Below are 14,874 nucleotides of genomic sequence, written 5' to 3' on the forward strand. Positions count from 1 at the left end.
AGTCTGCTGTTCTGTAAGGACCGCTATCGGTCCACAATACATAGGGTTGCCGTGCACTACTGCTGACCGCTGCCCTATACTGCAGCAGTCCTTCAGCGGTATAGGGACTGACGCACAGTCTGCTAAACACTAACACACAACCTGCTTGGTCCACAAAAGTTCTTATAAGGACTGGTAACTTGGTATAGGGTGCTACGGTACATAGGCCTGAGTGCAGTACAGTCTGCTGTTCTGTAAGGACTGCTATCGGTCCACAATACATAGGGTTGCCGTGCACTACTGCTGACCGCTGCCCTATACTGCAGCAGTCCTTCAGCGGTATAGGGACTGACGCACAGTCTGCTAAACACTAATACACAACCTGCTTGGTCCACAAAAGTTCTTATAAGGACTGGTAACTTGGTATAGGGTGCTACGGTACATAGGCCTGAGTGCAGTACAGTCTGCTGTTCTGTAAGGACCGCTATCGGTCCACAATACATAGGGTTGCCGTGCACTACTGCTGACCGCTGCCCTATACTGCAGCAGTCCTTCAGCGGTATAGGGACTGACGTACAGTCTGCTAATCACTAACACACAACCTGCTTGGTCCACAAAAGTTCTTATAAGGACTGGTAACTTGGTATAGGGTGCTACGGTACATAGGCCTGAGTGCGTTACAGTCTGCTGTTCTGTAAGGACCGCTATCGGTCCACAATACATAGGGTTGCCGTGCACTACTGCTGACCGCTGCCCTATACTGCAGCAGTCCTTCAGCGGTATAGGGACTGACGTACAGTCTGCTAATCACTAACACACAACCTGCTTGGTCCACAAAAGTTCTTATAAGGACTGGTAACTTGGTATAGGGTGCTACGGTACATAGGCCTGAGTGCGTTACAGTCTGCTGTTCTGTAAGGACCGCTATCGGTCCACAATACATAGGGTTGCCGTGCACTACTGCTGACCGCTGCCCTATACTGCAGCAGTCCTTCAGCGGTATAGGGACTGACGCACAGTCTGCTAAACACTAACACACAACCTGCTTGGTCCACAAAAGTTTTTATAAGGACTGGTAACTTGGTATAGGGTGCTACGGTACATAGGCCTGAGTGCAGTACAGTCTGCTGTTCTGTAAGGACCGCTATCGGTCCACAATACATAGGGTTGACGTGCACTACTGCTGACCGCTGCCCTATACTGCAGCAGTCCTTCAGCGGTATAGGGACTAAGAGTTTTGTCACAGGGTGATTTAAAAAATGACAGGCAGAGGAAGAGGCAGGCCCTTCCGCAGGGGTGGTAGGGGTAGGGCAGGAGCAACAGCCTTGAGCCAAAGTGGGAAGTTGCAGAAGGTGCGTTCAATTACTTTAAAGGACGCACCAGACTTGGTTGAGTGGCTCACTCAGCCTTATTCTTCTGCACCCTCCTCATCCTCTCGATCTGCACCCTCTTCTTCACTCTCTGCTATGTGCACCCCCAAAGACACTACCACCAACAACACCACCACCACCACATACCTTCCGCTTGAGTGCAAATGGGGGCCTTCATGCTCCAGTGTTTTAATAGGGACCCCCGTATAAAAAGCATGAGGGTCAAGGACCAGTACTGGGTGGCAACGTACTTAGATCCCCGGTACAAACACAAAATGGCGGAAATGTTACCGCCGTCGCAGAGGGCTGTCAGAATGCAGCACTTCCAGGCCTTGCTTCGAGAAATGCTGCATTCTGCTTTTGCGTGCGCTGGCAGAGGAGCAATTCCCACTCCCAGAGAAGGATTTGCGGGTACCAATCCAACAGCGCCTGCAAGAAGAGGCCGGTTTGAAGATGTGTTGGTGACTTCGGATATGAGGTCATTCTTTCAGCCGACCCATCGACAGGTGTCATCCGGATCCAGCATCAGGGAACGCCTAGACCGTCAGGTGTCCGACTACATTGGGTTAACGGCCGATGTGGACGCTCTGAGGAGTGATGAACCCCTAGACTACTGGGTGGGCAGGCTTGACCTCTGGCCAGAGCTTGCCCAATTTGCAATCGAACTGTTGGCTTGCCCCTCATCCAGTGTCCTGTCCGAAAGGACGTTCAGCGCAGCAGGGGGGATTGTGACCGATAAGCGTACTCGCCTAGCTCACGACAGTGTTAACTACCTCACATTTCTAAAAATGAATGAGGCATGGATCTCGGAGGAATTCAACACATGTGATCAGTAGACCATGTATATGTCTATAAACAATTTTTGGAATCAAGCACACAGACCTTCTTAATTCATTTGGCTCACTTCCCTGACCCAAAAAAGCACACCGTACTATATGCCCCTACCCTCCTCTTTGAAGAGGTTGAGCGGTGTCATATTTCTACTGGGGCTGCTTATTATGAGGGGTTCCCACCATCCCTGTGCTGTGCTGACTTCCTCCTGGGTGTTCTTATTATGAGGGGCTCCCACCATCCCTGTGCTGTGCTGACTTCCTCCTGGGGGTTCTTATTATGAGGGGATCACACCATCCCTGTGCTGTGCTGACTTCCTCCTGGGGCTGCTTACGGTGCTGCTGTCAGCGCTGTATGTCACGGAGCTGCTGTCAGCGCTGTATGTCACGGAGCTGCTGTCAGCGCTGTATGTCACGGAGCTGCTGTCAGCGCTGTATGTCACGGAGCTGCTGTCAGCGCTGTATGTCACGGTGCTGCTGTCAGCGCTGTATGTCACGGAGCTGCTGTCAGCGCTGTATGTCACGGAGCTGCTGTCAGTGCTGTATGTCACGGAGCTGCTGTCAGCGCTGTATGTCACGGAGCTGCTGTCAGCGCTGTATGTCACGGAGCTGCTGTCAGCGCTGTATGTCACGGAGCTGCTGTCAGCGCTGTATGTCACGGAGCTGCTGTCAGTGCTGTATGTCACGGAGCTGCTGTCAGCGCTGTATGTCACGGAGCTGCTGTCAGCGCTGTATGTCACGGAGCTGCTGTCAGCGCTGTATGTCACGGTGCTGCTGTCAGCGCTGTATGTCACGGAGCTGCTGTCAGCGCTGTATGTCACGGAGCTGCTGTCAGCGCTGTATGTCACGGAGCTGCTGTCAGCGCTGTATGTCACGGAGCTGCTGTCAGCGCTGTATGTCACGGAGCTGCTGTCAGCGCTGTATGTCACGGTGCTGATGTCAGTGCTCTGTATTACGGTGCTGCTGTCAGTGCTCTGTATCTCCTGCACCCTCTTGTTTGCCTACCCTGGTCCCTGACCTTCCCTCTCCTCCATTGCCTTCATTAGCTCCATAGTCCTGAATTGTCAGAACAATTTCCCAAATAAAAAAAAAATGCTTGTAGTTATCGATCCCAAATTCACCTCATACATGTATTATGCTATTGTCCAGGTGGTGGGACTACGTGCTACCCCCTAATAATTACCCCGTGGCCGCAAATTCGACCTAAAGGTTTGCGAAATTCGCCTCCCATTGAAGTCAATGGAGCCCGCGGCGAACGGTCGTTTTCGCGAACGTTTGTGTCCGTTCGCGTTTCGCGTTCGCGAAACGTCCCGTCGGAAGTTCGTCCATCACTACTTCTGTCTTTCATGAATCCATGCTGTCTGTTGCTCAAAATATTTTTTTCCTGCAAGAACTCGTCTATGTGGTCTTTTATTATTCCCTCCAGTATCTTCCCAACTATAGAAGTTAAACTAACGGGTCTATAATTACTTGGTAAAGACTTTGTTCCCTTTTTAAATATAGGCACCACATTGGCCCTGCGCCAATCCAGTGGTACTATTCCTGTCATTAATGAGTCCCTAGAAATTAGATACAATGGCTTTGAAATTACAGAGCTCAATTCTTTTAAGATCCGTGGGTGGATGCCATCAGGTCCAGGTGCTTTATCCACCTTTATTCTGTCCAAATATTTCTGGACCATATCACTTATGAGCCATTGTCGATTTGGGGCTGCGTCAGTACCACCCCCATTATGGACATGAGCTCCCCCATGCTCCTTTGTATACACAGAGCTGAAGAAAGTATTTAATAAGTTAGCCTTCTCTTTGTCCCCAGTCACCCACTCCAGATTATTTTGCAACGGGCCTACATGCTCAGACTTAACCTTTTTACTATTAATATATTTGAAGAATTTTTTGACTACCTCACATTCATAAAAATGAATGAGGCAATGAATGAGACATGGATCTCGGAGGAATTCAACACATGTAACCAGTAGACCATGTATATCTCTATAAACGATTTATTTAATCGAGCACACAGACCTTTTTTCTACATTTGGCTCACTTCCTTGTACAAAAAAAGCACACCGTACTATATGCCCGTACCCTCCTGTTTGAAGAGGTTGAGCGGTGTCATATTTTTTGGGCCCAGCAGCGAGTTGTTGGTATCAGTGCTGCTGTCAGTGCTCTCTATGTCGGTGCTGGTGTCACTGCTCTCTCTCTATCTCTGTGCTGGTGTGGTGTTAGTGCTCTCGATCTCGGTGCTGGTGTGGTCTCAGTGCTCTCTATCTCGGTGCTGGTGTCAGTGCTCTATATCACGGTGCTGGTGTCAGTGCTCTCTATCTCGGTGCTGGTGTCAGTGCTCTCTATCTCGGTGCTGGTGTCAGTGCTCTATATCTCGGTGCTGGTGTCAGTACTCTCTATCACGGTGCTGGTGTCAGTGCTCTCTATCACGGTGCTAGTGTCAGTGCTCTCTATCATGGTGCTGGTGATCATCTCCTGCACCCTCTTCATAGCCTACCCTGACCTTTCCTCTCCTCCATTGCCTTCATGCGCTCCTGAGTCCTGAATTGTCAAAATTTCACAGATAAAAAAAGAATGCTTGTAGTTGTCGATCCCAGATTCACTTCATACATTTGTTATGTCAGTGGTCATGTGGTGGAACTATGTGTGCACAGCTAGTAAGTATTTTGTGGCTGAAAATATGACCTGTAGGTTTCTAAGGTTCGCCTGCCATTGAAGTCAATGGGGCCCGCCGCGAACTTTGCAGTTCGCAAACTTTTGGCCGCGTTCGCGAAACGTCCCGTCCGAAGTTCGTCCATTTCTACATGCCAATATTCGGTTTGCTTTGCTTGCAGCAGCTTGGCATTGCATGCCATTGCTGAGCCTATCATCTACTAGGACCCCCAGGTCCTTTTCTATCCTAGATTCCCCCAGAGGTTCTCCCCCCCCCCCCAGTGTATAGATTGCATTCATATTTTTGCCACCCAAATGCATTATTTTACATGCCCTACAAGTGGGCTCACCTTTCTCCGTGAACTATTAAGTAACCAAGCATCTTCCCCACTGAGCCACTAGGAACTTTTTGAGGAAAATGGAATGTGGAGAAGGCACTTTAAACATTAGTTCAAATGTTTTAGGCTAACTACTCTAAATTATGAGAAACTCCATGTCCAATTATTCAAACTGATAATTAGGACTTTTAAAAGCTCAGTGGCATACAAAAATGTTCATGGTTATATGAAAGAAGAAACTTATTGAAGCTTAGAGAGATGAGAGAAAACATTTAAAAAATCCATATCTGGATTAAATTCTGAGAAATAACGATGACAGAAGTTTTTCTGACTCAAGAGCTCCAAGAACAATACTTGTCCTCTACTGTGACAACTGTCACCAGAAAAATGTAGAAGGCAAGCTCCATCTTCGAGAAGAACTGAGGAATTAGAATACAATATTCAGTTTGAAGTTAGTGGTGAACAAAAACCCAAACTGGTAACTAAATGACAGAATACCAGTCAACGGTTTATTTTTAGTAATTGCACAATTTATTTTTCAAAACAGAATTAATAAGGGTAGAAAACACAAAGACAATTTTTTTGTATCAGTGTATCTAGTATATAATGTTTTTATTAGGGGGTCTCCAAATAGCCAACTTATGTTGGTACACTTCAGCCATGGACCAGTGTTTCACCACCATGCCTTTGAAGGGACAAGATCGGACTCTGCACCACCCCCTTGTAGACTTGACTAAAACACAGTATATCATTGAGGGCAAGGGGGTGGCTAGCGCCTCTACACAGTGAATTTCTATTTGCTTATTCTTGCCTCTGCTGAATGACTGACATTTCTTCCCTTCTTGTAGAAAGAGGCTTGGATATGTATGGAGGATCGCTGGTACATAATTTCAACACTTAAAGGACTTTTTGAAACATTTAGATTGAATACATTTTTTTTATTATTATTATATGAAAGTAAAAATATAGTGAGGGGTACAAAATAAAAGAAAGGGGGATATCAGGTAAGATAAGTCATAATTTGAATATCTTCTAAATTGTTACATCAGATATTAAAGCAACCCATTGGAAGAAATGAAAAAAAAATGTAAAAGGAAAGAGGGTGGAGAGAAAGAGAGAATAGGAAGTAAAAGAGAAGGAATGAATAGGTTATTGGGTTGGTTGACAAGATGTGGTCTGTAAAAATCGTATGACTATCATAGGTCTCCTCTAGATGGGTAGGCTCATGGAGAGAATGAAATGAGGAGAAGGGCAGGAGGAGGCTTATTAAAAGAGAAGAAGGTGGGAGAGGAAGCAGGTAAAGCCAGTTATTTGTACCCTGCATTCAGGCCAACCATCTACTTGTCTAAAGCCCCGTACACACGAGAGAACTTATGTCCGACAGACTTCCGAAGGAGTTCTGCCGGAGTTCTTCTGGAGTTCCGACAGAGTTCTGACGGACTTTTCGACTGAGCGGACTTGGCCACACACAATCACACTAAACTCCGACGGATTCGAACGTGATGACATACGACTGGACTCGAATAAGGAAGTTCATAGCCAGTAGCCAATAGCTGCCCTAGCGTTGGTTTTAGTCCGCCGGAATAGCATACACACGAGCGAATCTTTCGGAGGGACCGGGTCCGGCGGAGTTCCGTCGGAAAAATTTGAAGCATGTTCCATATTCTAAAGTCCGTCAGACTTTTGCGAATCAAAAGTCCGTTGCAGCCCACACACGATCGAATAGTCTGACGGAATCATTCTGTCGGACTTTGGATGTTCAAAAGTCCGCTCGTGTGTACGCGGCATAAGTGAAAAATTTTCTATGAAACTTTTCTGAGGTAGAATAGTGAAGCCAGATGTACCACAATTTGTTATGTTTTTCCCATGCGTCTAGTTCCTTAGCTTGCATTTCCTCCATAAGCATAATGTCGTTCAATAGGTCTACCCATAGATTTAGAGGTGGCATGGTAGTGGATTTCCAGACCCTGGAAATAAGCTGTCTTTCCTGATAGGAAAAATCTGAGAAGGCTGGATTTCTGAGATTTAATGGAGCCTGGTAAGATGGACAAAAGCACAATCTCAGGAGAAGGGATGAGAGACTTATCATAAATCTCATTATATACCTGAAATATTTGTTTCCAAAATGGGTGGATCCGATCACATTCCCACCAGACGTGTAGGTATGTTCCCCTCACTCCATGACAGCGCCAACATATGTCTGAGTACTCGGGGAAGATCCGCTTAATGGATGCCGGAAACAGATACCACCTGGATAGCAGTTTGACATTTATCTTCCGCACATAGCAAGAGACCAAAGACTTATGCATAAATACAAATGTGTTGTACCAATCCTCAGGGGACATCTTAATCTCCAAGCCTCTTGACCACCATTTCTTGTAAGTAGGGAGTGTGCAATGGGTATGGGATAGGATCACCTTATATATCAAGGATAATGTATGGAGAGGAATCTTTGAGAGAAGACACAGTCTTCCAAAGGCCATTAAGGGTCTGTGGATCTGTCTCGATAGGTGTAGTGATTTACAGTATCTCATCAGGCGTAAATTTGTTAGCCAGTTTAAAGAAGCTTAAAGAGGAAGTAAACTCACTCTGATGCTTCTTTTCATTTAGTCCATTATAATAAGTAATTATCAGACTATAGCCACTGTAATCCAGCCCAAATCGCATATTACTTACTGTTTAAAGAAACTTTAAAAACTTGTTTCCAGGGGTTAGGCAGCGCCATTTTAAGTATTGTTTACTGAGTCCACAATGGAGTGTATTTCTGCCCTTACATTGAGCACTTCCTGTACTGTTAACCAAGCCCCCTTCTCAATCCAACGTTTCTATGGCAACCCTGCTTCCCTACTCATAGCTTACTTTTTTATTTCATAGTATTTACTTGTGCCAATGTCTAATGTTTGCCTTTGTCAGACTTATCAGCTTCAGCTGATAAGACTGCAGTAATGGCCACGTTTAGACTGTATGTGAGGTTACATGGTCACATGGTGTGTAGGAGGAAGCTCTGAGTGATTAGCAGAGTTCAGTGTTGTGCCGTAGGAAGTCCTGATAACAGATAGATAAGTACATAGAGAGAGTGCCGTAAATCAGAAGGAGATCTGGGCATGCTCAGTCACTTCATTCTACAGAACAACAAGGATTACAACAATACTAAGCAAGTAAGGAGATATCTACAAGCAGTGTTCATTAGGGTTTTTTATGCTGATTTACATGGGACAAAGTTGTGGGGGAGGGTTTACAACCACTTTAAGGAACATCTGCTTGAGCATTAAAGAGGCCTAGTGTAGGGTACACAAACTAACGGGCTATGGTCCAGGATAATCTCTCATATGTGCCGTAAGCCAAGGTTTGACCACCATCAGGTAAAGCCGGATTATCAAATAATGGAATTAGTGAGCTTTGCTTAGTGGAAAGGGAATAGGGCCCTTTATTTCTAAAGAAAGTTTATTGAACAAAAAAATAGTAGCATATATCGTACATACTGATATAGGCACCTCAAAACCAGTCCAGAGTCATTACATCATAGGAGTGAACAGAGCTGGAATACATCTTAGGCTGGGTTCACACTATTACAAATTGGATGCGGGTCTCCACATCCAATTCACATATCAGGAGATTGTGACCAGCTCTTTATGGAGCCGGTTCACACATCTCCAGATGGCTCTGGTGCGAATTGCACAGGAGTCCTGTGCGTTTTTTTGGTCCGTTTCAGGTCTGAATTCAGCCAAAAATGGGGGCTGAAATTAGACTTGAAACAGTGAATGTAGATGCACCAGACCCCTGCTGTGAGCCATTCCGTTCATCAGTGTGAACCCAGCCTTAAAGTATAACTAAAGGCAAAACAATTTTTTCTTGTGGATAGAGTGTTGATGGGATAGAACACTTGGCAGTTTTTACTGCTGTCTGTGCCCTCGTTAAAAAGGTTGTAAAGGCAGAAGTTTTTTTTTTTTTTTATCTTAATGCATTCTATGCATTTAGATAAAAAGTCTTCTGTGTGCAAAAACCCCCCCTTGGCCCCCCAATACTTACCTGAGGTCCCTCTAAATTCAGTGATGTTGCAGGAGTGTCTCGGCTGACTGGGACTCTCCCTCTATCATTGGCTGAGACAGGAGCATGGCGCCGCTGCTGTCAGTCAAAGTCTGTCAGCCAATGAAGGGAGAGAGGAGGTGGGGCCAGGCCACGGCTCCATGTCTGAATGGACACAGGGAGCAGCAGCTAGGCTCGGGTGTTCCATAGCAAACTGCTTGCTGTGGGGGCACTCAACAGGAGGGAAGGGCAAGGAACACCAAAGAGGGACCCGAGAAGAGGAGGATCTGGGCTGCTCTGTGCAAAACCAATTGCACAGAGCATGTAAGTATAACAGGTTTGTTATTTTTAACTAAAAAAAAGAAAAACTCGAGACTTTACATTCACAGTCCTGTTTACCTTTATCATTGAAAGTGAAGGTAAAAGAAAAACCCCAAATTTTGGGTTGTCCCTAGAAAAGGGGAAATATTCCAATAGGGTCACTAGTTCTGGTGACCTGGGGGGGCCCCAGGGAGTTCTCTTAATTTGCAAGGAGTTCTTCTCACTTCCTGTTTGGCTATGGGACAGGAAGTGAAGGGAAATCTGCACAATGGGACACAAATGGGGGGAAAAAATCCTCCCTTGCTCTATCCAAAATGAAAAAAAAAGTTTTGCCTATCGTTCTACTTTAACCACGCAAGCAGTAGACATCAAGTACTACATGGTGTAGAGTAGCAGGGCCCAAACAGTGTAAATAGAGAGGAGGTTGGCAGAGTTATAAAGCATACCAAAATTCAGTACAACAATGAGCAACACAATGCAGGAGACACATTATGAAAAGATTATATCCATAATAAGCTCAATGGGTGATAAACCCGGCACAGCTAGCCATTCCTCCATAACTTGTAATATTTACTGGGGCAACTTCTATGCTGGTAAATAAGCTTTTCTAGAGTGTGTCCCCCATGTGATTAATCCATTCTCTATTGGTCGGGGTCCGGATCAGATTTCCAGTACTGCAAGATAAGCTTTCTGGCCTGAAATATTGCTCTATGTATGGCTGCCTGTTGATAATTATTTATTTTTATCTGGTGTTCTGCTTTAATCATTATAGTAATGTTACAGTATACCATATTTCCTGGAATTATTCAGTGTTGTACAGTTGTCAGTAAATATTCACACACACATATGTATTTTTTTTCAATATTTAATTATTTTCACAGTTTTGACTGAAAGCACCATTCAAGATACAGTAGATGAGGCTTCAGAAAAAGAGCAAGAATCTGGACAAGAGCAAGATGAAATAGAAGCCAAAGATAGTGTGGATTCAAAACATGAAGAGGTTGAGAAGGATTTCAAAGCTGACACAGAAGATGAAATAAAAGAGGCAGCAGGAGATTTAGATCAAGAAATGTCTGAGGATAAAGTTGAAATACCAACTGAATATCATTCAGAAGAATCCATACCCTTCGATTTAAAAGCAGAAGATGCAGAATTAAATAACATCAATGAGGATAAAGTTTTGGAAGAGAACATTGGTGAAGAGGAAGCGGTGGAACTTGAATGTGAAATGAAAACAGATCCAGAAGATGATAAAATAGAAGAAACTCTATCAAGTTCTTCAGTAGAACAACTGAAAACAGAAGGAGACCTAAAGTCTGAAGAGGTTGGGGTCAAATCTGATGATGGGAATAACGAGAACGAAGAGGCATCTGGTGACCTCAGTGTCGAGGGTGAAGATACACTTTCTGAAGAGAATGTGGAGAATCAAGAAGCACCAGAACATGAAGATGTACCTCCTAACATAAATGCTGAAAATGAAAAAGCATCTGTTACTGTCAATGAAAATGACAATAAAGCACCCACTGCTGTGGATGCAAAGCATGATGAAGAAAGTGCTGATGTCAAAGTGGAGAACGAAGAAGCACCTGCTGATGAGAATGTGGAGCATGTTGAAGAAAGCCCTGATGCCAAAGTGGAGAATGAAGAAGCACCAGCTAATGTAGATGTGGAGAACAACAACGAAAGTGCTGATGCCAAAGCAGAGAATGGGGACGCAACTACTGATGAGACTATGGAGAATGATAAACCACCTGAAAATGTGGAAAGTGAGAAAGTTGAAAAGGAGGAAGCACCTGGTAATGAAAATTTTAAAAAGGAGGAAACACCTGGTGAGGAAAATGTTGAAAAGGAGGAAGCAATTGTTGATGCAAATGTTGAAAAGGAGGAAGCACCTGGTGATGAAAATGTTGAAAAGGAGGAAGCACCTGGTGATGAAAATGTTGAAAAGGAGGAAGCACCTGGTGATGAAAATGTTGAAAAAGAGAAAGAATCTGGTGAGGAAAACATTAAAATTGAGGAAGCACCTGGTAATGAAAATGTTGAAAATGTTGAAACATCCCCTGATGTGAATGTGGAAAATGAAGAGGAGCCTGCTGCTGAAAATACAGAAAATGCTAAAGTACCTGAAGAGCTAAACATTGACAATGAGGTGAATGTGGAAGATGAAGAAGCACCTGCTAATGTGAATGCAGAGAATGAAGAAATACCCAATGAGGTGAATGTAGAGAATGAAGAAGTGCCCGCTGATATGAATGCTGAGTCTGGAGAAGAACCTGAGGAAGTAAAAGTAGAGAATGAGGAAGTTCCTACATCTGATGATCAGAATATGGAGAATGGAAATGAAGAAACACATGATGACGCAAATGAAGAGAATGCAAACAATGAGATGAGTGATGAGAATAAAGAAACATCTAGTGAGACATTTGTTGAAAATGGACAAGAATCTGTTGAGTTGATTGGTGAACATGAAGAAACAGCTATAGGTGATATTAATGTTGAAAATGAAGATGCACCTAGTGATGTGAATGCCAAGATTTCAGAACCATCTGATGATGTAACTGTTGGGATTGAAAAGGCACCTGCTGATGCAAATCCAGACAATGAAGAGGTACCTGCTGATGCAAATGCTGAGAATGAAGAAGCACCTGGTGATGTAAAGGTGGAGAATGAAGAAGCACTAGCTGAGGAGAATGCAGAAAAAGAAGAAGCACCTGCTGAGGAGAATGAAGAAGCACCTGCTGAGGAGACTGTGGAGAATGAAGAAGCACCTACTGAGGAGAATATAGAGAATGAAGAAAACCCTTCTGAGGTGAATGTGGAGATTGAAAAAGCACCTGCTGAGGAGAATGCAGAGAATGATAAAGCACCTGCTGAGGAGAACATGGAGAAGGAAGAAGCACCTGCCGAAGAGAATGCGGTGAATGAAGAAGCATCTGCTGAGGAGAATGCAGAGAATGATAAAGCATCTGCAGAGGAGACTGCAGAGAATGATAAAGCACCTGAAGAGGAGAATGTGGAGAAGGAAGAAGCACCCACTGAAGAAAATGTGGAGAATGAAAAAGCACCTGCTGAGGAGAATGCAGAGAATGATAAATCACCTGCAGAGAAGAATGTGGAGAATGAAGAAGCACCTGCTGAGAAAAATGTGGAGAATGACAAAGCCCCTGCTGAGGAGAATGTAGACATTGAAGAAGCACCTGCAAACATGAATATGGAGAATGAGGAAGCACCAGTTGATATGAATGTTGAGAATGAAGTTGCTGCTGATAACAGTGTGGGAATTCAGGTAGCAACTAATGATGTGGATGAGAAGAATGATGACTTACCTGGTGAAGTAAAAAAGGAGAATGAAGCATCACCCAGTGTGGTGGATGTGGAACATGAAGACATACCTGGTGAGGTGAATGTGGAGAATCAAGAAGGGCCTGTTGATGAAAGTGTGGGGAATGAAGAAGCATCTGGTGAGGTGAATGAGGAAGAAGCTCCCAGAGCTATGAGTGCTGCCGATGCATCAGGAGACAAAGCTACAGATAACAAAGCTGAAGGCTCCACTGATGAAGTAGTTGAAATAAATGAACATCCTGGTAATAATACAAATGTTGATGCATCTGATGATGGAAATGAAGATGCAAGTGCACCTGGCACTAGTGAAGAAGTGCAGGAATCTGAGACTAATGAAAACACTGAACCCAATGATGACAATCAAAATGCAGGGGGCAGAGAAGGTGAACAGGCGGTCACTCAAGTGGAGCCTATAGAGATCAATGATGAAACATCTGAAACAAACCAACAAGCTAATGATTCAAATGTTAATGATGAACCAAAGACAGAGGAAGCCAGCCAGGAGCTGGAGCAGGAGGAAAGAGCCCAGGAAGGGGGTGAGGTCACTCAAGTAGTCAATGTGGAAGAAGAGAAAAAAGAAGCACATACTGACCAGCATGGTGAGGCAGAATCATCAAGCATTCATGACATTGAAATGACGGATGTCCAGTCTAATTCTGAGGACCATGGAGACACAACTACCCATACAGAAGACTAAGAATGTGTGAAGTTGAAGACCAGCTAGACATTTAGACTTACCAGGTGAGTATCTATATAGTAAATCATATAAATCATTAAACCAGGCATCTATACTAAAGTACGATAGTTCCAGGAGGGTGGCTTTCTGGGAATACAGATGCCGCGTACACACGATCGGAATTCTGGCCAGAAAAAGACTGATGAGAGCTTTTCATCAGAAAATACAACTGTGTGTATGCTCCATCGGAATTTAGCTGTCCGAGTTTCCCCCAGCCAAAAATTGATAGCATGTTCTTAATTTTCCCGATGGAAAAACTTTCTATCGGAAATTCCGATCATGTGTATGAAATTCCGACACGCCAAAACTCACGCATGCTCAGATTCAACTATGAGATGGAAGCTATTGGCTACTGAACTTCCTTTTTCTAGTCCCGTTGTACGTGTTGTACGTCACCGCGTTCTAAATTATTGGAATTTGTGTGACCGTGTGTAGGCAAGACAGCTTGAGCGGAATTCCGTTGGAATTTCATCGGGCAAACCATCACAGCTTTTTCCGACGAGAATTCCGATCGTGTGTACGCAGCAATAGACTTTCAAAAAAGAAGATATATTGCGTTTTAAAAATGATCACATGGTTTTGCTGATTCCTAGCACCCACTTTAAACATTATTACCCCACTAAAGTCACTGCTAATGGGGCTTCACAGTCAGCTTGGGTGGATGTCCACACAAGCCTACCGTATAATATTGGCATTTATTTGTAGTGCTAATAAACGTGAGCAGTTATACTGGCAAAATAGTTTTTGCCCCAAAATTACCCCAAAATTACTGAGTTCATCAGTTCCTTTAACCAACCTTAACTTTGTATTGAACTGTTGAACTGAATTTTTTGGCGTCAAGAATTTCCCAGCAGGGCAAAAATATTTTATTTGTAGCTGCCTAGAACTGAAAGTGGACCTTCCATGAAAATGGAAAAACCCCAATAACCCAAAGTATAATGACCTACAAATGTGATTTAAAAATTAAACTTCCAGGATGTCACCAACTCACCACTCCCTCCTGGGAAAGCCTGGGCACTTAAAAAAGCTCTTCTGCAATGGCCTAGAGTGCATTCTCATGGGATTTTGAGTGTCCAGCTATCACAGGAGACAGCAGCGAGGCGTGTTGACATCACAGAAGCATTGGAAGGCAGGCAAGTATTTTTCTCCCTTATTTCCCTATCAAAAAAATTTACCAAAAAAATAAATGTCTCCAGCAGCAAAAGGGTTACAGATCAATTTTTGGGTAAACAGAATTTTATAAGGGTTCCCAAAGTGTTTTTTCTGATTCTGTTA

The 14,874-nt window shown here is 44.1% G+C and overlaps 1 protein-coding gene across 9 annotated transcripts in view; it reads left to right on the plus strand.

Annotated features, from left to right (window-relative positions):
* The window catches only part of LOC143926585 (uncharacterized), a 170,828-nt gene that overhangs the window by 139,124 nt on the left and 16,830 nt on the right, over positions 1-14,874 (plus strand). For all 9 annotated transcript variants that reach the window (XR_013262099.1, XM_077450464.1, XM_077450461.1 and 6 more), the window contains one exon: positions 10,403-13,604. Coding sequence is in view for 8 of the 9 variants with exons in the window: in XM_077450464.1 (XP_077306590.1) it covers positions 10,403-13,560 (3,158 nt within the window). In the remaining variant the exon portion in view is untranslated. The remainder of the gene's footprint in view (positions 1-10,402; positions 13,605-14,874) is intronic.

This window comes from Lithobates pipiens, unplaced genomic scaffold (assembly GCF_037356315.1).
Source record: "Lithobates pipiens isolate NorthernLeopardFrog02 unplaced genomic scaffold, aLitPip1_a1.2 Scaffold_23, whole genome shotgun sequence".
Classification (NCBI taxonomy): Eukaryota; Metazoa; Chordata; class Amphibia; order Anura; family Ranidae; genus Lithobates; species Lithobates pipiens.